General features: G+C 42.6%; 1 protein-coding gene across 1 annotated transcript; it reads left to right on the top strand.

The window, feature by feature from the left end:
* The first annotated feature begins 4934 nt into the window (after positions 1–4934).
* On the top strand, positions 4935–12895 carry znf346 (zinc finger protein 346). The gene is made up of 7 exons (XM_062536536.1): positions 4935–5068; positions 5567–5670; positions 6241–6336; positions 9865–10021; positions 10243–10536; positions 12033–12132; positions 12554–12895. Exons 1-7 carry the CDS (start codon positions 5011–5013, stop codon positions 12675–12677), a joined length of 933 nt encoding a protein of 310 aa, XP_062392520.1. The 5' UTR covers positions 4935–5010; the 3' UTR covers positions 12678–12895.
* The last annotated feature ends 12761 nt before the right edge of the window (positions 12896–25656 follow it).

Raw genomic sequence — 25656 nt, 5'->3', positions numbered from 1 at the left:
GTGCAGTCTATTTAAAATATATATTTTTGTTTCATAATCAAAACGTGTTATGAAATATCTTCAACATCAACTTAATAATACGAATAATAAAAAACATTTGTTTTACAACCAGTTACAATCTTAGTGCGTTTGTTACCTAGAAGTAGCAATGCGCAACAAAGGAGTATTATTTTTATGCATTCATTCCTATTCAATTTATGTACTGTTCCTCTTTGTCCTCTTTCAGCTGTCCATCTCTTTCTTCAGCATCTCTATGTGGAGATATCAATAAGCACATATCAATATTGTTATTGTTATTAGCCTATTTTAAAAATTGTGAAAATATTTTTTATTTCATGGAAATCCTAAGGAAAATGTAACTTTTTCAAAGTTTTGTGGAGCTGAAAAAAACATACCTGTCGCATGTGAGTGCAGATGAAAAGTGTTTGACAAGTCATGTGATCAAATACAAGCATTCTGTTGGCTTTTTTTTAATTGATGTATGATTTCGTATGCCTTAGAAAATGAGGGGAAAAGGGTATGTTACCCTGAGGCAACACTATGCAATAGAGGGTTAAACAATGTCAAACTACTTCTATGCCTACTTTTGTCATGAGGGGAAGTGTGGCTATGTTGAAGGCCTGTCGGTTAACCATATTCACATTTACTCAACTGGCTTACAACATTCTTCCTTGAACTTAACGGTTTAAATTGCTTCCTTGCAGAAAGAGTATTAACAAATGCAAACACTGGACAATAATGGCCATATGTGATAGTCTATGCCAAATAATAGGCCTAATAATTGGAATAATAATAATAAATATAACCGCAAGCGGCGATGGCGGGCCCGAGCTCCTGTGGTCCGCAACTCGTGAATCCAACAGTGCGCTCAGGTGCATGTGCCAGATGCAGTTATCTGATGTGTGTGCTGTGTGTTTGTGCAGGTGAGTTAGAAATTGAAATTCACCTGAGGAAGGTGAAACGTTTGGCATGCGTAATGGACAGTGTGGAGGATTTTCTCTAAAGCTATACAAAGTATGCATTGTTGGCATGAGAATTATCATCATTACCATAATAATTAATAATGTGAAGTTTGTGCCATGTCAAACAACGCATGGCAAGATCAGACAATTCATATTTATCTGCAATGTGTAAACATCATATCAATATTCAGCACATTAACATATTTTCTTGCAGTTTTAACACTACATCGTGTAGGCTACCTAAATAACTCTTGAGCAAAATCTTGAACGAAAGTGACCCTTGAGAAAAAGAAATACCCCGCTGGTTTCAGCACTTCAACACAGCTAATACTCGGACAGCATCTAAACCCCTATATGCACAAAACACAGTTTATAACATGCACTTCTCATATTACGGCTATGACACGGAATTGATGTTTTAACTTTGGCCCTACATGGATAACAACTATGTGTGTTTGTGTGTGTGTGTTGGGGGATTTGCAGAATTCAAATGACAATCAATACTGTAACAAGACTGGCTGCAATTGTAGACTTGATCCATTTCAAACCATATCAAACTGTGTGTGTGTGTGTGTGTGTGTGTGTGTCTCTGTGTGTGTGTGTGTGTGTTTGTGTGTGTGTGTGTGTGTGTGTGTGTGTGTGTTGGTGTAAATGTGTGTATACTGTAAATATACTGTATATATACAGTGGCTATAGTAAGTATTCACACCCATGCTAAAGTTGACTAAAAAGAGGAATATAAAATCATCTTTTGAGAATTGATTGTAATGCCATAATTCAAAAAATGAGTAAAAATCAAACCGCTAAGGACACTAATTTTCTTTGTGATTGAAGAATGTATCGTAAATAGATAAATGTTCTTCCTTAAATACAGGTTGCATAAGTATTCAACCCCTATGTTAAATTCCCATAGGAGCAGGAGGATTTTTTATATGTTTTTATTTTTAAAGGCCAGCTATTTCATGGATCCAGGATATTATGCATCCTGATAAAGTTCCCTTGGCCTTTGGAATTAAAATAGCCCCACATCATCACATACCCTTCACCATAGCTAGAGATTGGCATGGTGCTTTTTACAGTTAGCCAATTAGCCTGTTTGATGCTCATTGAGCTCAATGCAAATCAAACAGGCTAATAGGCTAACTGGAAAAAGCACCATGCCAATCTCTATCTATGGTGAAGTGTATGTGATGATGTGGTGCTATTTTAATTCCAAAGGCCAAGCGAACTTTATCAGGATGCATAATATCCTGGATCCATGAAATAGCTGGCCTTTAAAAATAAAAACATATAAAAAATCCTCCTGCTCCTATGGGAATTTAGCATAGGGGTTGAATACTTATGCAACCTGTATTTAAGGAAGAACATTTATCTATTTACGATACATTCTTCAATCACAAAGAAAATTAGTGTCCTTAGCGGTTTGATTTTTACTCATTTTTTGAATTAAGGCATTACAATCAATTCTCAAAAGATGATTTTATATTCCTCTTTTTAGTCAACTTTAGCATGGGTGTGAATACTTACTATACCTACTGTATATATGCACTGGTGCACAGTCATGTTGGAACAGGAAGAAGCCATCCCCAAGCTGGGCTTGGTCCCTTAGTATATATATATATATATATACACACACACACACACACTCTGGATGTCCAGATTACTTTCCCTGTCTTACCTTATGCCTATGTATGTGCACTGGGCCAGATTTGAGTGATGTTTGAGTGATGTTCAATGTTCAAATGTATCAAATAGCCTAAATTAGACCTACACAATTATAAACATAGGCTATTGAACTATGACCTTCTAACTAATTACTCCAACCCACCATGTTTGGGTCAGATTTCTGGAAACTTATGGTTTATTTGTGGCAAAGAAATTAGTTACTAGCTGTGACGGCCGCAACAAGGCCTTTCCTGTGATTGTCTTTGAATCTTAATTAGGACTGATCATGAGGTGGGCGGGGTCGCCTACTCTGTGGCCTACATGATGCTTCTGGTTCCAGCTCCCAGCTCCCTTTTGTTTTCTTACTGCTGGCTGCGCCTGCTGCTTCCTATGCTTTAGTTTATCTTTCGTCTGATGTATTTTGTAAATGTAAATTTTGCAATTTCAGAATTTTCTTCAAGGTTTATAAAATAAACCCACATTATTGTTAAAGCGTTTCACACCTCCGTTCTCCCTCATTGTCAGGTTCCCCCTGGAGGCCTGCGGTTTCCAAACTTTTTTCCTTTTGACCACCTTCTACTTCCTGACTCGGCTCGCGTACCCCCATCATCTGACACATAAAAAAGTAACACATTATTGACATATTCTAGGCATAATCTTGAATTGCTGAAAGGTATGCTTGTGAAGGAGATCAAAACCAATATTCTGGCTGCCCGCAGGAAATCACGTAAATTCTGAGCAGCTTTTTTTTTTTATGAAAACCTAGCCTAGAGTTTACAAATGATTTCCTTTAAGGTGGTAAGATGTTTTTGATCATAGTCACTGAAACCGACAGTAGCCTATGCTCTGACAGAACAACATGAATCAGCCGGTTTTAGAAACCCCCTTCTACCTCCACCTAGAGCCTGTTATTTGTTTTGCAAAAATCCACAAAAACATCATTGGGAGATTTGACTGTCAATCACAGTCACTAACAAGCACAATCTCGGAGGGAGGGTGCTCGGTGGTAGTGGAAGAGGGGCATGAGAGTTGTATACATTCAAAGTGTTGGTCCCTTCAATCTACCAGACTTAGAATATAATAGAATATATACTTTTTTGATCCTGTGAGGGAAATTCAGTTCTCTGCATTTAACCCAATTTAACCGAATTAGTGAACACACAGCACACAGTGAGGTGAATCACACAACCCAGAGCAGTGAGCTGCCTGCCCAACCAGCAGCGCTTGGGGAGCAGTGAGGGGTTAGGTGCCTTGCTCAAGGGCACTTCAGCCGTGGTGGACTGGTCGGGGATCGAACAGGCAACCCTCCGGTTACAAGCCCGAAGCCCTAACCAGTACACCACGGCTACTCCAGACTTGCCAACTGCAGCTTTAATTTCATGTTTCCATACCCTTGTAACCCAATTAAAAATTGTTTATTTATTCATGAATTAATTAGATAAGATTCAAAAAGTCATTATTAACACCTTCCCGACATTGCCCTTTTCATCTCAGGCCTATCTTGTCTATGGGTCTACCCTCTGGCAGCTTGCGTACCACCGGTGGTAGACCTACCACAGTTTGGGAATCCCTGCCCTAGGCCATGACGGCAACATTACATCATCATGAATGAAAATTTTACCATTGCCAAATATGTTAGCCAGGTTTGCCACCACAGTTTGCCGGTAGTGGCCTGCCAACATTCTGGCTAACATTCCTGTCAGGCTATTTCTCACATATTTTCAAGGAATCTTCATTGACATTTAGGCCTACATGTAAGCAAAATCTAGGAGTGAAATGTAGTAGCCTAGCCTACTCAGATCCCGTTTGATTAAACAAAGCCAAATTGTTTGATTAAACAAATGTTCCCTATTATCTCACTATTTTGATTCAGGCTACAATAGGCCTGTAGGTGAACCTGCCTGCACTTCCCAATTCTGCAAAGAATGTTCTGGGGGTTGATGCTATATTTTAAAGCCAATGAAAAAAGTGATAATTCCATAGCCAAGTAAATATAGCATGATAGCCTAAGATCCTTTAGAACCATCTCTGGTCTGACTCATAAAATTGGCTGATAGGTCAATGATTTTTTTTTTTTTTTTTTTTTTTTTCAGTTAGGTTACCTAACTCTCTTCTCTTGACTCTTACATCAGTTTTGTGTTCTTCATACCTTATTCATTTGCATTCATAGGCCTACTGCGTGCGCGCACACTCACTAGACCTGTTTGATTCACTCATTGTAAATCCACTGGTCCATGTTCAGCTGATATACATTGAGCGTGGGTAGCCTCTGCTCTCAGTAACAAACATTTCCCATGATTCCAAACGGTACTACGAAAACACCGCCATTCGCGTTCCACGAGTTTCCTGTCTGGCCGGGAGCCAAGTACTGCCTCCTGGAAACATGGCGAACGAAGAGCCCAATGGAGGATTTCCACACTTACCATCAGGGGCAGCTGAAGGTAAGAATGCTTGTAATTTGCTTAGACTCGTAGGCATTCATTTGTTATTTTCAACAATGCATGCTAGTCACAAACTTTGCCGTGCAACGGGCTGTCGGAATAATCTGTTAGCTCGTCAGTGAGCTAGCACAACAAAATGCCCCTTCAATGAGTCAGGCATGCAGCATAATACTAGCAAGGTGTCTTGCTTTACTCAACCTGTAAGTTAACCAAGGTCGATGCAAGGCTTTTCATCACGTGCCTATCACTAAAATGCAGCCAGACTACATTGCCTGGACGTGTAAGGTTTAAATTATTTGAATTAGTATGCTGCCGTGGTGCATTTCCTAGTTTATTATTTGCACGCATTTCCCCTATCCTCAAGATATGAACCTCAATATGTGGGCTAACTTTCTAGCCCTCAATCGAAGCACCTTTAGGCTACTATGAACCACACGATTTGATTGCAAACGTCTGCCATAATGTCTTTTTTTGTTGTTGTTGTTTTTTTCAATATAGTTGACAGGCTGATCAAGGAAAACAGTGACTTGTTTTCAGACGCCCAATGTAAAGTGTGCAGCGCCGTGCTGATCTCCGACTCTCAAAAGCTTGCACATTATCAGGTTCGTATATTTCCAGTACAGTGCTCACCGTGGCTGTTGCTCAAGTGCCAATCTTGATATTTGTGTGATTCTGTAACATTGCATGTATTCCAGTGCTCAAAATAATGGAAGTGTCTTGAGGTTCTGACCTCTTTAGTAGTCTGGTTTTCACCATACTAAGCTCAGTACAGGCCTACAAATGATGGGAGTCATTGCAAAATACTGTCTGTTGTTCACTTGTTTATTGTTAATAAGTAAGACACGGAATTTTGTTTGTGTTTCTAGTCTATTATTTTTATTAGCTCATCACTCCTAAAGTCAGAAGATGACTGGTCTCACCTGTAAACCATTCAGTGCCAGATATGATATCACATAGCCGTTCAGTGCATTCAGTGCTTTGGGAGTCTTGGTCTTCAGTTGCTGGGTTGAGAAATTCCTGTGAAGGGGTTTCAGTGGGTGCTTCTTAGTTAGCGGGCATTATCACTGACGAAGTCTAGGCTATTGCATGAATGTCGAATGTATATATGAATGTTGGTGTAGGAATGAACTGAAAACCATTCTAACTATATTATGGCATAACATATTTTGCAGAGCAAGAAACATGCTAATAAAGTACGACGCTACATGTTCATCCACAAAGACGATAACCCCCTTGTGAAACGATTAAAAGTCTCCACAACTGAAGAAGTAAGTGAAAAAAAAAGAACTCTAACGGGGAGGCTACACCGGATACGTTAAGGCACGTTTAGACTTGCTGTAGACAACGCGTTCGTGTACGCATCATGGTTGCCTCGCGTATTTTGCGGTCGTTTGGTGCGTCGGTCGTGCACGTCGTCGCAAGCGAACACGACGCGTCCGCGAGATGCAATACTGACAAGAAAGTAGGGGGCGATCATTGCCAAAAGAAAGTGACAGCAAGATGCATTATCGACATCAAAGCTGGGGGCAATCATGAGAGTAAACAATGGCACATGGCCACATCCACATCTGATATTAGGCTACTAGTCTCCCCCTGGTGAAGACCTCCAGTAAGGTGCGTAATGCTGCAGCGAGTCTGTACACAGGACACAGCAGGTCGCACACGGACGCATACGCTTACGCTTGGTCTAACGGCAAGTATAATCCCAGCCTTACGGCTGCGTTACGTTACGTTACGTTAAGTCTGGTTAAGTCAAAGCCACATCTGACGTAACAATTAGATTCCACTATAATCAATGGAACTGGCTACACCAGTTGCGGCAGCGCTAAGTCATGCCGCATCGAAGCCGTAGAAATAGACTTGTCTTCTATTTTTTTTCTTTTGACGTAAGGAGCCTATGCGCAGTCATTGTATAGAAACACTAAGCCTATCTGAAGAGGATTTGTGTATTGTATTGATGGGGTGCGATTTGTCAAAAATAAATAAATAAATAACAGAGGGGGGATGTTTAAAAAAAAAAAAAAAAAAAAAACTATCAACAGGCCTAATTCTTTAGCGTTAACAGGTCCTACAACACTTCGAAAAGTTGAACATTCATCGTTAATGTAAGGACATGAACCATTTAATTGTCTGCGATGGCCACACCTGTGATGTGGGAGATAGCCTAAATGTTTCAGTCGACCCACTAATGAGGATCACGCGAACAGGGCAGAGGAATAAAGGCACGTTTAGACTTGCTGTAGACAACGCGTTCGTGTACGCATCATGGCTGTCTCGCGTATTTTGCGGTCATTTGGTGCGTCGGTCGTGCACGTCGTCGCAAGCGAACACGACGCGTCCGCGAGATGCAATACTGACAAGAAAGTAGGGGGCGATCATTACCAAAAGAAAGTGACTGCAAGATGCATTATCGACATCAAAGCTGGGGGCAATCATGAGAGTAAACAATGGCACATGGCCACATCCACATCTGATATTAGGCTAATAGTCTCCCCCTGGTGAAGACCTCCAGTAAGGTGCGTAATGCTGCAGCGAGTCTGTACACAGGACACAGCAGGTCGCACACGGTCGCATACGCTTACGTTTGGTCTAACGGCAAGTATAATCCCAGCCTTAGGGCTAACGGACAGTAAAATGTACCATAAAACCTAATCGATTACTATCACATCATGTCAAAATAATTCCGCTTATTGGACTAAGTAGGCTAAACAGGTTACTTTGATGTCGGACTTTGTGTGGCCTTCTTTTATCCACATCTCTGCGAAACTCTGAGCAGGGAACAAGCGCACGTTAACAGACTATTTAGTGGACACGTTCATTCTGTTTTACTCATCAGAGGATTTGATTTATGGCACTATGTTGGTAGTCTGCTGTTGACATGGGGAGCGATAGACAGACATAGCCTAATTTGGACAAAACAGAGTATAGGCCTATTAACCTCCGTTGCTCAGCCAAATGCAATTAACAGGGAGATAGCCGCGCTTCACCGACGGCAATGAGTTGTTAACAGACATGAACCTAGACGTAGCCCAGCAGCAATCTATCCACAATAACACATATTTGAAGTACCATTCATGATGTCAAATATTGAAGTTGTGGGAAGTTTACATAGCTTTGTGAAACTGTAGGCGAAGTTATTCGTCCCCCATGCTGTTTCATTTGCTACCATGGGAAAATGAAACAAAACGCACGGACTTCTCAAATAGCCCTATAACTCAAGAACGGTTTTGTTCAGAGCTGTAAATGCAACTGTATTTGACGGAGGACAGATGTAGGTTGCTAGTGACAAAATATTCACTTTTGGTGTTGCAGCCTACCCTACGATATCTTTGTAGGCTAAATTACGTTTAGGCTTAAATAAAAAGTGTTTCATCGTCCCAGTTCTCCCCACTTTGCGGAGATTGTCTCCTTGGACTCCGTGGCATTATAGGCCTATTCTCGAAACTCTCAGAAGCAAAGGCTATGTCTGAGACGTCAGCAGGAAGAGTTTTTTTTTTTTTTTTTTTTTAATTCTGACAAGTTTGTCATCCCTAACAAACACAATGCGCTCGTCTTCGTCTGATGGCCCGCTTAAGTGGTTCGGCGCAGCACATATGCCTACCATACGTGCATGGGGATGCTCGCTAATGCTGAGACTGCCGACAGTTCGGTTCAGGTGAAAGTTAGTGCCAGCAATGTAAGCTTTATGTGTAAGATAAGTGGCGCCTGCAGGCGTACGTCCGTATACGCACTGTGCGTACCATGAGACTACTCATCAAGGAGAGAAAATTACCCTTGTGCGTGTATATTCACATCAAATTGGCCTACCATGACTTCCCAACTATGTCTAGTAGGCCTATCCCATTAGCTGCATGCCATCAGGCTATTTACAATTTTCCATATGAAGTTAGTCAACATGTTATCAAAATTAGCTTAATGCAGAGCTACTGTATATCCACGCGCACATATTTTGTTTGAGCAGGAGAGATTACGCACGCAGGTGCGCAACTAGGCTGCTTGTTGTTTTCTTTTACTCGGTTATCTATGGTTATCAGCACACAATGTGAACCTAAATCACTAACTCAATAGTCATCATGGATATCGCAAGTTCTTTTAAGCAACGAAAAGAGAGAGAATGGAAGATGGAGGCAGCAATTGGCTAGAGGAGTTATTCCAGATGGGCAATAAGGTAGACAATTTGTGTGCTTGTCGGAACGTTAGCATTACAACTGTTTAAAACCAGACGTTAACGGTACGCTAGAACAAAACTAAATGTAACTTAGCAGTAACTTAGTGTAACGTTGTCCAAATGAGTAGATCACTGTTAGACGTTTTTGTTGTATTATTGTATGTGGATTGGTGTGCGTACCATAGCATTCATTCCTGCAGACGCCCCTTTGTAAGCTCTGTCACAACCTGCCTGTTATTTCAATTGTTTTGAAATAATTGACAAGTCCCCCGAGGATGAAATTCATTCAGCAGAGGTAGAGGTGTAGGCTAACCCTCACCCTGGTTGTATTTATTATGTAGGCTATGTAAACTATGAATCAGTGGAAAGACGGTGCACTGAGCTGAAAAACGGCAAATCCAAAACACACTTCTTGCTCTTGACTTATCGCTGAACGTACGCAGCCAGTGTAGCCAGTCGATAAGTAACAATACGCTTCTAGAACGCGACGTAACGTAACGCATCCAGTGTAGCCCAAGTGTAAGGCATTGCACCACATTCATGTGTGGTTCACAAGCTTTATTTTCAGGTAAATTTGGGTGTAGATAATTATTATTATTATTAATATAATGACATGCTAATCTATCAGCCGGAGACCATTAGCAGTGGAGGAGATCGGTTGAAGGCCTGTCACATCTGCAATATGACCTTCTACACACCGGTGATTGCAGAGTCACACTACCAAGGCAAGGTGCATGCCAAAAACCTGAAGCTTAGGATGGGCACCCCCACTATCCCGCAACCAGGTATGAGACCATTTGTGTACCTTATATATAATAATATTGTAGACATATATTATATTAATATAAAATGTGTGTTCTTGCATCCTTAGTTAGTGAATTGTTATTAAATTTCTATAGTTATTGATTGTGCCATGTAAATGACTTTGTTGGAAAACAAAAATTGGAATAAACTCAAAGCATTCAAATGGAGCGGAGTAGCTGAAAGTTGTTCCCTGGACCCCTAGTCTTACCTCAGGCCAAGAGCCAGGAGCAGGCCAAGAGCCAGGAGCAGGCCAAGAGCAAGGAGCCGGCCAAGAGCCAGGAGCCGGCCAAGAGCCAGGAGCCGGCCAAGCTGGATGGGCCGAAGCAGCAGCAGCAGGAGGTGGGCCCAGCCCAGGAGGGCACCATGAACGACCGCTTGTGCAGCCTGTGCAACGCCTCCTTCAACAACCCCCTGATGGCCCAGCAGCACTACGTGGGCAAGAAGCACCAGAAGCAGATCGCCAAGCCCAAGACCAGCCAGGCCCAGGGTGCTGCCGGTGAGCTGCCGCCGCTGCTGCCGCCACAGCCTCCACTATTTGTCTGCTTTGTCTGCCTCCGGGGACGGGTCAGATGAAATTGAGTTGTCTTTTTCTAATTCTGGGACAGTTATTATTGTACGCTGGCCTTGTTCAATAAGTGGGCGAATGTGGTGCTGGTTCTCAGTGTGGACTCCGTGTGTGTGAGTTTTTTTTTTTTTTAAAGAAGCATGTTTCAGAGTGTTCCTTTCAGTGCCTGGCCTCTTGCTTGACTGAATTCTACTGAGTGAGTTCAGAGACAGATAGCAGCTTTGTTCCGGCATTGTAGCTGGTACCCTACTGGACATTGCAAACACACCATGTACTTTGTCTATGACTAACCGTTGAGGGTGTTTGAGTCGTCCGTTAGGCTATGTTCAGAATGCTGGCAAATCGGATTTCCTCTCCAAATCCAATGTTTAGAGACAAACTGTCCGCACTGTTATTTGTGTGATCAGATCAGATTTGGGTGTCCAGACATCATCAACCTATCAGTATGGGTTGCAGTGGTAATTACTTTAATGTCAGTAGCTATAGCTATGGTGATGATGCTGCTTTCCACTGCAGACACCTCATCTTGCCAGTTGCCACCAGGTCATTTATTTTGGCATCTGTCCACGGACATTTTGTTCTCCATGTTTTCATTCCTCTCTCAAGCTGTCAAAGAGTATAGAACCAATGAATCAATCAGTGCCCAGTCAGGTCTTTGGCACTCAGCCAGTAGCAACTTGAATTCCATCACTTCTGTCACTTTTGTCAAGAAATATGCAAAAAGACACTTTGATATCCGCAACTAGAACATCCAGAATGGGACACATTTGTAGAAATCTTATTGGAAACACATTTCAAAGCACCTTTAAATGTGCTTTGGATCTCAATGTTTGCAATTGGGTTTCATGTGTTTTATTGCAGTCCAAAGTCAATCTGAATTCCAAAATAGATTTGTGCTGGTACTGGTAGTCTGAACAGGTCTTATTATAGATGGGTTTGCAGATTGTACACGTTTCCCATAATGTGATGCTTAGATTTGAATGCCAGTTCTAGGGAAAGCTGGTACAGGCCAACCAGATCTATGTGCCCGTACTTGTCTGCTTGTAATTGGCGTCGGCTTACTGTTATTGAGTGTCACTAAAAGCCTGGTAATTATGTTTCAGTCTGTCATCACTGAGCTTCTAACGGTATTTTATTAATTATAATGCAATATGAAACAGTTTAGCTTAATTATTTAAATAACCAATGTGCTCTAATTTGGTTCCCCGCTGTATTTATATGTTGTGTTTGAATTTCCATTTTTTTTTCTATATATGGTGTTCCAGTTGTAAATTAGATTGAATATTTTCACCCTTGACTGTCTTATAGAGCTCATGTTTATCATTGACTCCTAAATGAAAACTTCTCCGTATGAAGCTTATATGTTTCAGCACTGATATATTGAACTGATTGACTCTGTGTATCTCTCCTATTCTGTGATCCCATAGCCACAGTCTTGAAGGGATTCCCATGCAAGGTGTGCAATATAGAGCTGAACTCAACAAAGCAGTATGATGCACACATCAGTGGCTCCAAACACAAGAACCAGTACGTATTTTCATACGCTTACCGCTTAATATCGTCGTGTTTGTGCATAGGTGTATATTTCATGGAGGAATAGGCTATCGTTCAGTAACAGGTCAATATTGTTACACTGTTATTTGTTAGTCACACAAACAGAATATAGCTGAGATCCTCAGATGGACTGAATGTCCTCTGCAGAGACTGTGTCATATAGCTCCTGTGTAAAGATGGAGACTTGTTAAGCAGTTTAAATTGAGACAGTTGGTGCCTTCTTGCTCCATGGATAGCTGACTCATGTGGTTCTATTCCTCAATATGAGTTTTGATATTTTACTGTAATGTCCAGAGGGAAAACGCAATACTAGGATTGTCTTTGTGGGGTAATTGTTATTGATGGTTTGATTGACTGATTATCAGTTAAAACGATTGTCTTACCTTCTTGGCAGAGTCAAACTGGCGAGTGGAAGTCAGGCCCCTGAGGCTACCCCAAGTGAAGACTCCACACCCCCCCCGGTGGTCAGTGAGTGGAACAGCAATCCAGAGGCAGCCATCGATGGGTTCCAGGAGTGATGGTATGGCATACCACCAGAACCAGACCCAGACCCATAGCAGCTTCTCCTAGGGTCCCTGGACCTCCCAGCTTTGTCTGATGCAAAATTCTCTTTCTACCTTTAATGTTTATCTCTTCATCTTTGCCACCGTCTTCCCTCTCTCTCTCTCTCTCTCTCTCTCTCTCTCTCTCTCTCTCACTCTCACTCTCTGACCTCTCTGACACTTTCACACTCAGTCTCTATGGTCTTTTTTCTATTGTTGTCCAAGAGGTGGCCAGTACAATAGTTCATATTCCTCTAAATGAATGAACAAGCAGAGAAGTGAGGCTTCTTAAGAGGGAGATATTTGGAACTTTTTTGGCAGATCTATAGTTTCGGCTTTGCTAACTCACAGAGAGGCAGGCCTTCCTATCTCTGCTCCACATTTGGAACAGGAAGGAACTAGTACCAGGAAGAGCAGTGTCAGAGTTCACTCGTGTCTGGAGTTAACATCTGATCCCATAATGCATTTAGTCATGTCAGGTTCATTTTTTGGACTCTATTTATTGTTTGTCTATAACAGTATTTAGTCTTTCTGTTTTTTTTTAATCTGTACGGTTTGGTGAAAGTAGTGTTATTTTAACTTTGTTGTTTTGTTTTAACTTTGACTAACTGCAGAGTACTTGCATTTCACCAAGAGATACTTCTGAGATTGTTCCTACATTCATATTGTATGTTGTTTTTTGTCATTTGTGTTTGTTTACAACACCTCCTCCGTTCATGTGAGTTCATTTGCAATATGCAAAATTATTCTTTATTCTGTAGCCAGCAGATGGAGTTTCAAAGTGGTACAGTGTCATTTACCACTATTGTGTGTGTGTGACTTGTTTTGTTTGTTTGTTTGTTTCTTAATTTGATATGATAGGATCAGAGAAGGAAGTTAATGTTTATGTACATGCCCCTACCCCAGTGCAGCTGAGGTGATATGATTTAAGTATATATGGTACTGTCACAGAGTTGTTGAAGCATAGTGCAGAATGCATTGTGCTTCTAGTATAAAAATACATATCTATGTATATTGCTGCAATAACAATATGAAGGCTGTTGTCCTTGCATAGTTCTAAATGATGTCATACTAAGTCATGTGACTATTTTTTATTTATCCGCATAAAGGGCTTTCTTGTGTGTTTCAGCCCAGTGATATGTTGCCATGAACTCAATTTCCTCAATCCTTTAAAGCCTTCAATGAATGTAATATCTGGATAGAGTTTTGAATGCAGGATTTTTATAAAGGTTTGCTGTAGCAGATTGTTGCTTTTTTGTGTAAAAAAAAAGACAAATATTTTTATTTTCTACAAAGATGGATTGGCTGGCAAACCTAAATTAAAATAACTGCTTTGATGTTGAATGTCTGTGAATTTAAATGTAGAATGGCTTCATTGGTCTCTAATTTGATAAGTCTATGTTTTGGGGGAATGTCCAATACTCCTTGTAATCTGACAGTTTAGACATGTATTACTACTGTATTTGAAGCTACGATATGCAACACATGCTAATCAAGCTGACACTAGCCAGAGTTTTCAAAAGTAGCCTAGATTCTAAACAAACTGCTTTCTCCTGTCCCCTCCCTGTCCCTGCTTTGACTAGCCAGTCACCTGCACCAACATATAATGTTCGATTGACATTATGAATGTTCTGTTTTTGACTTTCTGATTGGGTAAAGACTGAGGCTTGCTGAGAAGCTTCAGAAAGGGAACATCTCTGTGTTGATGTGTGTTTGATGAGCTTGGCTTGCTGAAGTGTGGTTGATTGTCCATACTGAGGTATGCTGTCATGTGCATTTTTAAATGAAGAATTTGCATACCGTAGCTTTAAGGGCACTTGTTTTAAGTAGCACTTGTTAGAAAGTCTGCAGCAGATTTGGGAGGCTTTGAGACTCTTATGCCTTTGTTTTTTTAGCAATGCACTTTGCTGGCCAATGAATATGTGACTGACATAAGTGGTACTGTAGTAGTGATTTGAGTACACCTGTTTTTAACTGTTATTTTTCCATTGTTACCTGTGCTTTTACTGTTTTGTCCATTTATTCATACATTTATGGAACAATATTATCAGAACATGACTTATCCTTTAGTTAGTAACTTATGATGCCATGGTTCTCCCTGCAGTGTCACAAATATCACCACTATCTAGACTCCGAAGTCTTGGATCTTCAGGACTCAGTTTTTCAAAAGTATTGTAGTGAGATTTCAGATAATGGATTGGATCAAATTTTGGAAATGGATTTTTCAAAAGCAAAAGAGGGATTCCGAAATAAGAATCCGATCCTACATTTGATCTGGGTTTTTAAAAATGTTTAACTTGGTTTGGAATTTATTTAAAGCTCTGCTAAACAGGATAATCCTGAAATTTGGTATTTACATCACAGTGATCCAACCCAATGTTCCTTTAAAAAACTGGCATAAAAGTAAGATGGATGAGGTGATCCTGGATAGCAAAACATGGGATTTCCAAATCAGGATAATTTTGATCCAGATTACATTTTCTGAAAAACTAGACCCAGATATGATGAGCATGGTCTAAGACAACATCTGCTGTCGTTAAAGATTGCAATAGTAAAGATCCAAATCTGACCCTACCCAGTCAGAAATGTTAAATGTGCCCTCAGAGACATAGGCAATGCTTAATTACCTAAAGAAAGTGATCATAGTGGCAGTCCGCACAAGAGCATCATTTAATATATAAAGAACTAAGCTAGTTCATTTTTAGTTGCTTTAAGTCTGAGCTGTATGTTGTCAAATGCTATTGTTGAATTCCGATCTCTTACAGTCAGGTTTATCAAGTTAACAACTTAGACAGCCAAACAGATAATCATGAAAAAACAATCTTGTTTCAACCAGGTGTTCTCTTAACATTGAGAGGTATAGATAATCGTGCTGACTGATATTATGTTTACCATGTCATTATTTTTTAACTCTGACCTCATTTGTAGAAAACCCATTTTGCAACTAATTGTCAGGTTTGGTGTCAAAAGAATGGTCTTTGTTTTTGCCTCATACTCATTTTGAAAATTGTTCATCCAGTAAACTATATCTTTTTAAAAAATATCAGATACTTGTGTTCATTTTGCCCTTTCCAGCCAATTACAGTGCCATGAGGGAGATATTTCTTTCTGTATTTGTCATCTTAAAAGGGAGAATAATTGGTCATGTCCATTACAACTAATGTGACTGAGTTTAGTAGGATCATATTTTTGTCATTATGTCAACTAATGTGATGATAACGTCAAGACTGTGAGTTAGTATAGATCTTATTTTTGTCTTCAAACTAAGACTGAAAATATGAGTGAAGGTATTCAGTTGCATGAAAGGCTTCTCTTTGCATATAATTTGTCTCACTAAAGGGAAAGAGCCTCTCTAGAATCAATGATGCCTTTGCAAAGTTTGTCCTCTAGATGGTGCCCTTGACAAATCTAATTCCACTTACACCTCCTCATAATCATGTGTGTGTCAGGGCTTGCCAGTTAAAAATCTGAACAAGGAAAACCATTAACCAGGGTTGGATTTTCTGTCGGACACCCTACATTATGTTAATATTAAAAACCTGAAGTTGAATTCTTAAGTGATTTCAGGAACTAATATCTCTGACTGATAGTGTGGCCATTCACTTTAACACACATGCGATACATGGGACTAACACAGTGAATAGTGAATTGAGTCTAGTTGTTATGGTAGTCAAATAGTATTACCAGTACACCTAAAGACTGTCCCCCAGTCCTACAGTATAGATGAAGTTCTCTAATCAGTATGAACTGAAGGATAAAACTCTGTGTGGAGTCCTCAGTTGTAGGTCTACCTGCTGAAAACACCCTCTGTGTGAGCTAAAGGGGTGAATGCCCTCCATTTTGCCTAGGTCCAAGTTCCATTCATAAAAAAAAAACGAGAGAGAGAAGTGGGAGGGAGAGAAGGGCTGGAGGCTCACTGCTTTCATTGATAACATCTATTTACTCTAAGCAAAGGGGTGGAGGGGGTGTCAGAGGGCCCCTGCTCCATTCATAAAGCGCCTCTCAGTCGGGACGTCTCACTTTGTAAACATACTGGCTGCGCCATGGCGACCAGCACGGCCTCCGAGGCTCAGACCTGGGGCGGGCGGGCGATCAATCCTATTCCTAAAGCCCACCGTCAACCGGAATATCGCCTCGATAGCGCCGCACCGAGCACGCCTGATTAAAGTCTGTGGAAGTGATGGATCCTGAGTGGCTAAATCAGGTGGATTCAGTGAATTGTGAGGGCAACTGATGAGTTTTGTCAGGTTTGCAAGACAGATACAAGTGGTGGGCAGCTATGAGGGCGTATGTAAGTTCTGTGTCGGAGTTTGCTCAATTACAGTCGGCTTAAGACTTTACAGACATGTTTGCCTGCAGACATGGGATTATCGATACTGGGTTCTGTCCAGATTGGCTCAAAATATCTTGAACTACAGTGTCCCTTCGAAATAAACAATGAATTGGCTATTTTATTTACTATTTTACTATTGTTATTGCCAATTTGTATTTGGTAAGGTTTAAATGGTATTTTACACTGACATTTCTCATCACATAGTGTGATTGAGTTGCAATTGCAACACATTAGGACAAAGGAGGCATTGTGGTCAGATGTGTGTGTGCAAAAAAGAAATCTTGTTTACTCCTGAGGTGAGTAATATCTCCTCACAACCCCTGGAGTTTCTCTAGAGAGGGTCGAGGGGAAGTGAGTACCAAAATAAGCACAGTTTTGGAAAACAAGCCAGGAAGGGAATTTAGAAACAATATTCTCCATTTGTCTGTGTTCTCCCCGGCTGACGTACATGTATATTCTCTATGGATAGATGCGGGAGGTCCTGGTTTAACTCTGTGGTTTTGGTTGTGTGTGTATCTGTCCTTATCTCCCTGCATGTATGTGTAGTAGTAGTGTAGTGTGTATGAATGTCCTTTTGAGTGTCTGTAAGGAGTCTGTCTGCACGTATACGTATGTGTTTACATGGACTCATGGGAACCGGAGGGGGGCCTGGCCAACTGTACATGCCACTTGAATGGACACAGCCTGAGAGAGCCTGTGTTTTTTGATGGGGCAAACTGACAAGGAGAGGAGTACCGGGGGGTGGGGGGGGGGGGGGGGGGTTGTGGGCAATTGTGGCTCAGGGGGTTGGGTGAACTGGTTGGAATGGGCTTCTTTCACTGACTGTTTTTGGGGTGGGTGAGGTAGGGGTGTGTGTGTGTGGGGTGTGGTGGGGGTGGTTGGGGGGGTTATTGTCTTTACACATCCGGAGGTCAATGCCTTGCAGTGTTTCGGCTGGGGGGGGGGACAAAACACTCCTTCTCTCTCGTATAGACGACCCAGAATAGGGAACACAGGTGGTGGGAGAGGGAGAGGAGAGGAGAGGAGAGGGAGGGAGGGAGGGAGGGAGGGGGGGGGGAAGAGGGTGAGATCACTGTTCTCTGGGACTGTGAGAATGTTGGAGGGGCAGTAATGGGCGTGAGGACACATGGCAGGCTGCTTACCGCCCTGCTGAGGGAGACGATCAGGACGTGATCAGCTCTATGACTGGCAGATTTTCCCCTACTTACAGAAGTCATAGCGCTAGTGTATCTGTAATTGCATTGTATAGATAGTTTTATTTTATCTAGTGTGTGCAACTTATTTTCTTGTGAGCTCAATTAATCATTTTCATCGGTTATTTGTTTGTTTGGACAAGACGTTTTCCTTGTCCACAAATATAGTGCTGTTAAACAAGCAATATATCCATGCATTTTACAGAGAGTCTGCCCATTTTGCTGGATTAAGTCTATAACTTCCTCTAATTTTGCATACCCTCCACATCAACTTTGAAGCAATCAGTTCTGTCTGATCACAATTATATGCTGTCTGGCTAGACCTGAAAGAATGGCTGTGGAATACAACTTTATTGTTCAAAAGAACATTTTTTTCTTATGAATATGAGTAAAATGCAATGTGAATTTGTGAATTTTTAGTACTGTAAACAAGCGAAACAAGCAAAAGTGTTGTACAAAACCTCATCAAATGTTCCAACATTATGTGCAGGACAAATTAAAAGTAAACCAGGCAGTGGTAATACCCCCTTTTTTATCAACAAAGATGACACAAAAATGTGAATGAAATGTCTCAACACATTGTGTAGTCATTGTGAATGCATCAGTATTTTTTGTAATAATGTGCATGTTGTGAAAGGCCAATGCTGGGCTGAAGGGCAGTGATCATTCTGACCCCCAGCTGCCCTCCCCTCACTGGGAGCCTCTCTCTGCACAGGCCCCTCAGCACATTCTCCCATAGTGCTATGACACATGACTTTCCCTGTCTTAGAAACATCGCCAAAAACAACACATCTGTGATCATACATAAAAAATCAGTCAAATCGTGTGACAAAAATACAGTAGCTGCAGTTAGTTAGAGCATGTGTGTTAGAGCATGTTGCATATAGGGAAGACCATTGCTAATTGGAGGTGTGCGAGCGGCTGCTATGGCCCATGTGGTTGCGTTTCTCTGTGAAGGAGTTGTGTGGGAAAGTGTTGGAGGGACACCGGGAGGGGCCAGCCACAGCACACTTGTGAATGATTTTCACCACTGCTGTTTGGACAGCGAGATGGTGGTGGTGGAGATAATACGGAAGAGAGAGATGTGTGGAAAGCAGGAACACTACTGTGTGTGTGTGTGTGTGTGTGTGTGGAGGGGAGGGGAGGGGATGTTATGTGTTTACATACTGATTAACTGTTTTTCATGACAGCTTGGCACCTATTATTTACTTCCTTGCAGCGCAGCAATAGACAAAATCGTTGAAAGACGACTATTTCATGTAGATATGTGAATTTGAAACGGGGTTTGATGTGGTTGGCTGCCACCAGTGTTTGATCCAGCCCAAATTTGGGATGTCTGGTGGGCCTTATGTAACAGAGAGTTTGTCTGGCTACTTTGTAGAAGTACACAATCTATTTGTTTGCTGCAAGCGGTTCTTTCAATACTGTACACAGACACCGCATTGGGACGGTGTCTGGCAGGCCCTTTGCAGCAGGTAATTTGTCTGGCATGAGCCTTTTTGGGCTCCTTGGGCTGCACTTTTTCATTTTAAGTTGGTTTCATGTGGAACCTCCAATGTTTGATCCAATTGGCCAAATCTGCAGAGCCCTTTTTTGGCATCAGCGGCGCGCTTTTCAGCAAAAAAAAAAAAAATGTCTGGCAGGAGCCATTCAGTAACTTGTGAGACCTACCTGTTCATGTTGAATTGAGATGGTATCTTTTCATGTTGGATCAAATGCATTTTTTGCACCCCTCCTTGAGGGGAGTCACCAGCGGCCACACATACTGTAGCAGGGTGTCCCTGGCAGACTTCCATATCTGCATATGTTGGGTCAGCTCCTGAATGCTCCTGTGCTCAGATGTTGGCACCTTGTTTGTTTGATCCAAATGCTCTGGCCTGGCAGTCTAGTTTATTTGGGTGGGGTTGGGTGCGCTGTGGTGAGGTTGTGTGGGGGACCTTTCTTATGTTCCCCTGTGAGATGAATGTTAGCACCTGCATGCTGGCATTCCACCACCTCTTTCCGGCACATTCCATCCATCAGTCAGCTCACTCACAAGAGTTCCGCTTCTCTGTTCGGGCGTGTGAGTTCTCTGCACGTGGCGGCCGAGGAGATGTCAACAACCTGCAGGGTCACAATGCACCCTGTCCCGTCACACAATCGGCCATCATCCAGGCCTCCGCACGGTCAACTGACTTGCTGACAGACAGACTGAATGGGTGAATGCTTTGACTTTGTCCCTTCTTCTTCCAGGTAGACATTCTTTGCCGTTATAAATGCGCACGTGTCAGTTTCATTAACATCCGCTGTGTGAATCTTACATCTATAAAGTGATTTAAAGAGTCACATACTGTCTAAACTTATAAATAAGTTCATAACGTGTGGGATAAATAAATCATCCGAGGTGTGTTTCACCCCTGACTCATGAGTGGGGCTGGAGTGAGGGATGCAGGGAGGTATGCCCCATGTCCTTATTAAACATCACCAACTGTGTTTATCTGTCAGATCCGTTTGAGATTCTGAGTGGGTGAAAGCTTTACCTTGTAAAGTCCTCTGGTGATTAACTGCTTGAGTTAATTTCACAGTAATCCTTATCAAACTCAACCAGGGATTTCTTGCCTAATGGATCGCATGCATGTCCACATGTGACTCTCAAGTGAGGTGGTGTGTGTGTGTGTGTGAGAGAGAGTGTGTGTGTGTGTGTGTGTGAGTGAGAGAGTGAGAAAGAGAGAGTGAGAGAGAGAGTGTGTGTGTGTGTGTGTGTGTGTGTGTGTGTGTATGGTGGAGTGGGGTGGTGGGAGCTGGATTAGCTTTCCCCGTGCTCTGAGAGAAAAGGGCCATATACTCTATTTACTGGGCTCACAGAATGGTGCAGGTGGCTCGGGGGCTCATGTTTCCTCCCGAGTGAAAGTTCCACCGGCCCCCAGACCCCCCCCCGCCCCAACACCACCCCCTCCTCTAACCCCCATCTCCCCCCTCCCTCCTGCACAACTCTCCACGATCTGAAAATTCCTGTGGATTACTCCTAATTCTTCTGACAGATGGACACACTTAATCTGCGTTCCTCCTCCGGCTGGGAGTAAGTGGTACAACCTGTGAACAGGCAGTTGGACAGCCACCTGTTGAAGGAACTTTGGTCACATGACAGGGCACGGACAGCAGCTACCCGGTCATCTGCCTGTTGTTGTTGTGTGTGTGTGTGTGTTTGGTTCCCCCGTTTCCCACCAGTGAACACACTGTCACGAATAACAGCAAGCTCTCTCTCTGTTTGTGTGGCATTGTTTTATTGGCTATTTTTAACGTGCCAGAGGCAATTTTGTGGCAAATGTTTTTCCACACAAAGTGGAGGATATGTTGAATGTGTTCTGGGAGAAATACATGGGCAAGTGAATAGGGTTGACTGTGGAAAATAACAGCAGAATTGTGAATTGACTGGACAATTTTGGCATTGCAGAACATTGCTTGTGTGGGAATTGCAAAACATTTCAGGGATTGAACTGAATCACTGGCCCACCGGTAGTTATAGGATTACTGTTTGGGGTGTTCACAGCCTACTCATACAGTCTCACACATACTTCTCGTCACTCACTCACACATATGATAACTGACTCACACAGACACTAACACATACACGCACAATCACACTAACACACACACATACACACACACACACACACACACCCTCAGCAGCCAAACAGATGGATGTCATTTGAGCGTTTTAAGTGTGTGTTTTAGGAAGCGGTGTGGGAGATACAAAGAGAGAGCCGCTCCTGAGAAATGACCTCCAGACTCAGACAACAGGTGAGTGGTTACGGTCAGAGGGGGGAAATCTCATTGATATTCTAACCTATTGCTCTTTCCCAGAGACCAGCTCTCCCTGCTGACACACGTTATAGCCTTCCAGAGCGTTCTTTAAAAAAAACCTTCACCGCCACCTTTGATCCACACTGAATGAAGAGCAGATCTTTTGGGGAGCCGTGTCGAAACGCCAAATGATATTTGTGACGGCTAAGGCTAGAAATGTACTTCTGCAGCTTTTCATCTGCAAACGCTGGCTGAGCGCTCAGGGATCAGAGGTACAAACGTGTGCTTCAAAGATGCACTGTAACATTGTAAGCGTTTTCCTGTGTCAACTGTAGCAAACAACATGGACATCTCTTGCGGAGATCATGAAAAGACACTACTGTAGACTGTACACTCTGGAAAAAAAAGATGCTACAGTATGTAGAACCAAAAACAGTTCTATTGCATGCTTCATATGGCACCCCTATACGATGCTTTTATTCATTTTGAAGGATTCATCAAAGGAACCCCTAAGGGTTCTTTAAACCTGCATGGTTCTATATAGCAACCCTTTTTTAAGAGTGTATTCTTCTGAGCAAGTAGACCATATCCCCATGTTGTTCAAACAAGGTGTGGGCTAAACCTCATTCCTGTGCGTTTACTTACCCAAAACACCCCTAATGCCTCAGTCCTCACAAAAGCTAACACAGTGTGAATCCTGTGGTTAATTCCTAATACCACCAAATAGGCGTACCTTCTCTGCGGCTACGCTACGCTACACACCCATCTGTCCCAAAACGCCAAGGCAGGGAAAAGAAATACGGCTTTACCCAGAAACACACAGTGGCTGGTGACAATTTAGATGGAGCTGAATAGTGCGTAACAGGATAACCTCTCACCAGCAAGCTAATGCCACACATATCCAGTTATTTGATTGTAGAATGGTAAAATGCTGATTTATTTTGATTGGTAGCTGGTAGCCTCTCCTGACCAGCTCAAAACCCACCTCGCATGACTGCATGGAAGCAAAAAAAGCTTTTCAATTTAATTCAAATTAAATTGAAGGGAATTTTCGGGACATTGTTGCATCCCTAGTGTTTCAGCATTGTTTTCCACAAAAAATACACATTTTTATCTTTCCCACTAAGTAGGGCATTGCGTTCACAAAGTTTCCCACAAAACAGGGCATTGCAGTCACAAACATACACCAGTGACGTGTGTGCGGTTGAGAAGACAAGTCGTTTTTCACTCTTGTACACTTTGTGGGGAAATGCACTGGTCACGAATGAGAGTCAGTGGCACAACCAATTGCAGCACAAGCTTTGTCTTTCAGCAACCTGGCAAGACCTGCCAATTATAGGCTACCAACTGGCACTGCTGTAAAAGCAACCAAACCCAACACTTCAATTCTAGCATCATTGTTTCCCAGACATTAAGCCAGCTACTGTCCTTGCGTAATGGCGCTTGTTTGGGAAACGTGTGTAAAAGTAAACAATACGCTCACTGGTAGAGAACTGTGGTAACCACTGAGGTTTATCGTTACTGGAAAAGCAAACCCAGAATGCTATAGTCCATTGATGTCTAAACCTGAGTGGAATGTGCTGTTGGTGAGGAGTAGTGTCAACGTCCTATGGCCTTTCTGCTTCATTTCAGTCTGGCTCTGGGGGGTAATTCCAAGTACGTGGTTTAGTGACATTTAGTGACAAACCTAGGACAGTTACTGTAATTCAGAGTAAGTGGTAAACCTCCCACAACAAGAGCCCTTTGGCAGTGTTTTCTCAGGAGAATGAAGCCACCCAGCTCTTCTATCAGGAGGGTTACTACTTACTCTGAGTTAACTTACCCAGGATCAACTGACCCATCTCTAAACCACGAATAACCCCCTGTTCATGAGTTCATGCAGTGTAGCTGCAGAGGAGGAAGAAGTTGATGTTGATGTTGATGCCTGTTGAGTGTAGAATTAATTATGTTGTAATATCTATCAAGAAGTAATATGAAATTATTATTATTATGAAACATACTGTGCAATATTAATATTTCTTGCATTATTGATCACCTGACATTCTTTTTCCATTCTTTCTTTGATTCTCATCCTTCGTGATTGCATCCACAGGTGCATTTAGCCGTCAGGTAGGTTTGATCGCTCCGGTGCGTCGACCCCTCTTCATCCTGGCATTTCCCTAAAGAGGGGAAGAGACCCCTTCCCCTTTGGGTGTGTATAATCGGTGGCTGCCGCCGTTCCCTCCCTGTCCATGCACAAAAGTGCCTGTGTCTAGTTCTCGCCGTCAGAAGGGAGACAAGCTTGTGTGTGTGTGTTGTGTTTGTGTGTGTGTGTGTGTGTGTGTGGTGTGTGTGTGTATGCATGTGCGCGCGGCTTGAAAAACACTGGCCCTCCCTGACCATTTGCTTTGCCACCCGAACGCCAGGGGCCCTGACAAACACCTCCGCCCACCCCACGGCCGCCTTTCAGGCCCAGCGCAGCGGCTAAGAGGCTTAAAGCCCCTACGAGGGGCGAGGAGAAGGAAGGACGAGGGATGAATGAAGAAGGAAGGAGGTGGGGGAAGAGGATGGAGGTGGGGGGTAAAAGGGAGGGGCAGGAAGGATGAGGGCATCCCAACCGACCATCACACCGCGAGATCAGAGAAAAAAAGGAGAGTGACCAGACCTCAAACAAGAGTGAAAATGTTCCTGAGAAAAGAGAGAGAGAGAGAGAGAAAGAAACTAAGCTAGAGAGAGGGATGGTGAAGCATGTTGATTTTTCTCCTCTATTCCTTTTATTGTTGGCTCAGAGTCAGCTGTAATCCTCACGCGTCTTGGCAAGGATTCCAAAACCAACAGGAACAATTACTTTTGGTTCAATCGGATCTGTGAAACAAGGAAATACTGCTTAATGGTAAGCCGTAGCCAAAGGCGGTATTTTGATTATTTTTCTACATCTCCTCTTGTGAAAAAAAAGGAGCTTTTCTTGTATAACAAAGCTCAGAACTCTTGGTTTCTTGGCGGTGGTTTATGACGAGAGGGTTTCTTTTAGGGGAGGCCACATGCTCCCCTGTAAAGTCCAGCCAAGGGATGGCTCAATTAAATGATTCTTTGGGGACAAATGGATGGCGAGCAGTGAAAGGAATGAATGCTTGCACCTACACGCGCGCGCATTCACACACACACACACACACACACACACACGCACACACGCACACACACACACACGGAGACACAGACACAGACACAGACACACACACAGACACACACACACACACACACACACACACGCACACACACACGGAGACACAGACACACACACGCACACATGCACACATACACACTGAGACACACACACACACACACATTTACAGATGAATACAACGGTATTCACTTCCTCAAAGGCAAGCAGGCGGGTACCCTGCCTTTGAAATGAGGGGAAAGTTAATCTGAGGAGCGTCTGGCATCAGACTTGACCACCGCCAAATCCCCACATCCAGACCTTTCGGGAACAAAACCTGAAGAGGGGGGGGGGGGGGGGGAAACGAATAAAAAAAAGAGACAGACAGAGGAAGAGGTCAGGGCGACGGATTGGTAGTACACTCGGCTAACGCGGCATTAATGGCTTCTGACAGCTTTAGTGTGCGCCGCGCACCAGAGGCGACGGATGGAGAGGGCTGGTCTTTGA

Source organism: Sardina pilchardus, chromosome 5 (genome assembly GCF_963854185.1).
Source record: "Sardina pilchardus chromosome 5, fSarPil1.1, whole genome shotgun sequence".
Lineage (NCBI taxonomy): Eukaryota > Metazoa > Chordata > Actinopteri > Clupeiformes > Clupeidae > Sardina > Sardina pilchardus.
The sequence above is the reverse complement of the archived record's forward strand: the minus strand, read 5'-3'. Positions and strand labels throughout refer to the sequence as shown.

What these genes read in the sequence shown, in the direction of transcription:
- znf346 (XM_062536536.1), top strand. Translation starts at nt 5,011, where the DNA reads ATGGCGAACGAAGAGCCCAATGGAGGATTTCCACACTTACCATCAGGG. An exon ending in AAGTCTCCACAACTGAAGAA is followed by an intron (nt 6,337 to 9,864) that starts GTAAGTGAAAAA and finishes CTAATCTATCAG; the next exon opens with CCGGAGACCATTAGCAGTGG. An exon ending in GGCTCCAAACACAAGAACCA is followed by an intron (nt 12,133 to 12,553) that starts GTACGTATTTTC and finishes CCTTCTTGGCAG; the next exon opens with AGTCAAACTGGCGAGTGGAA.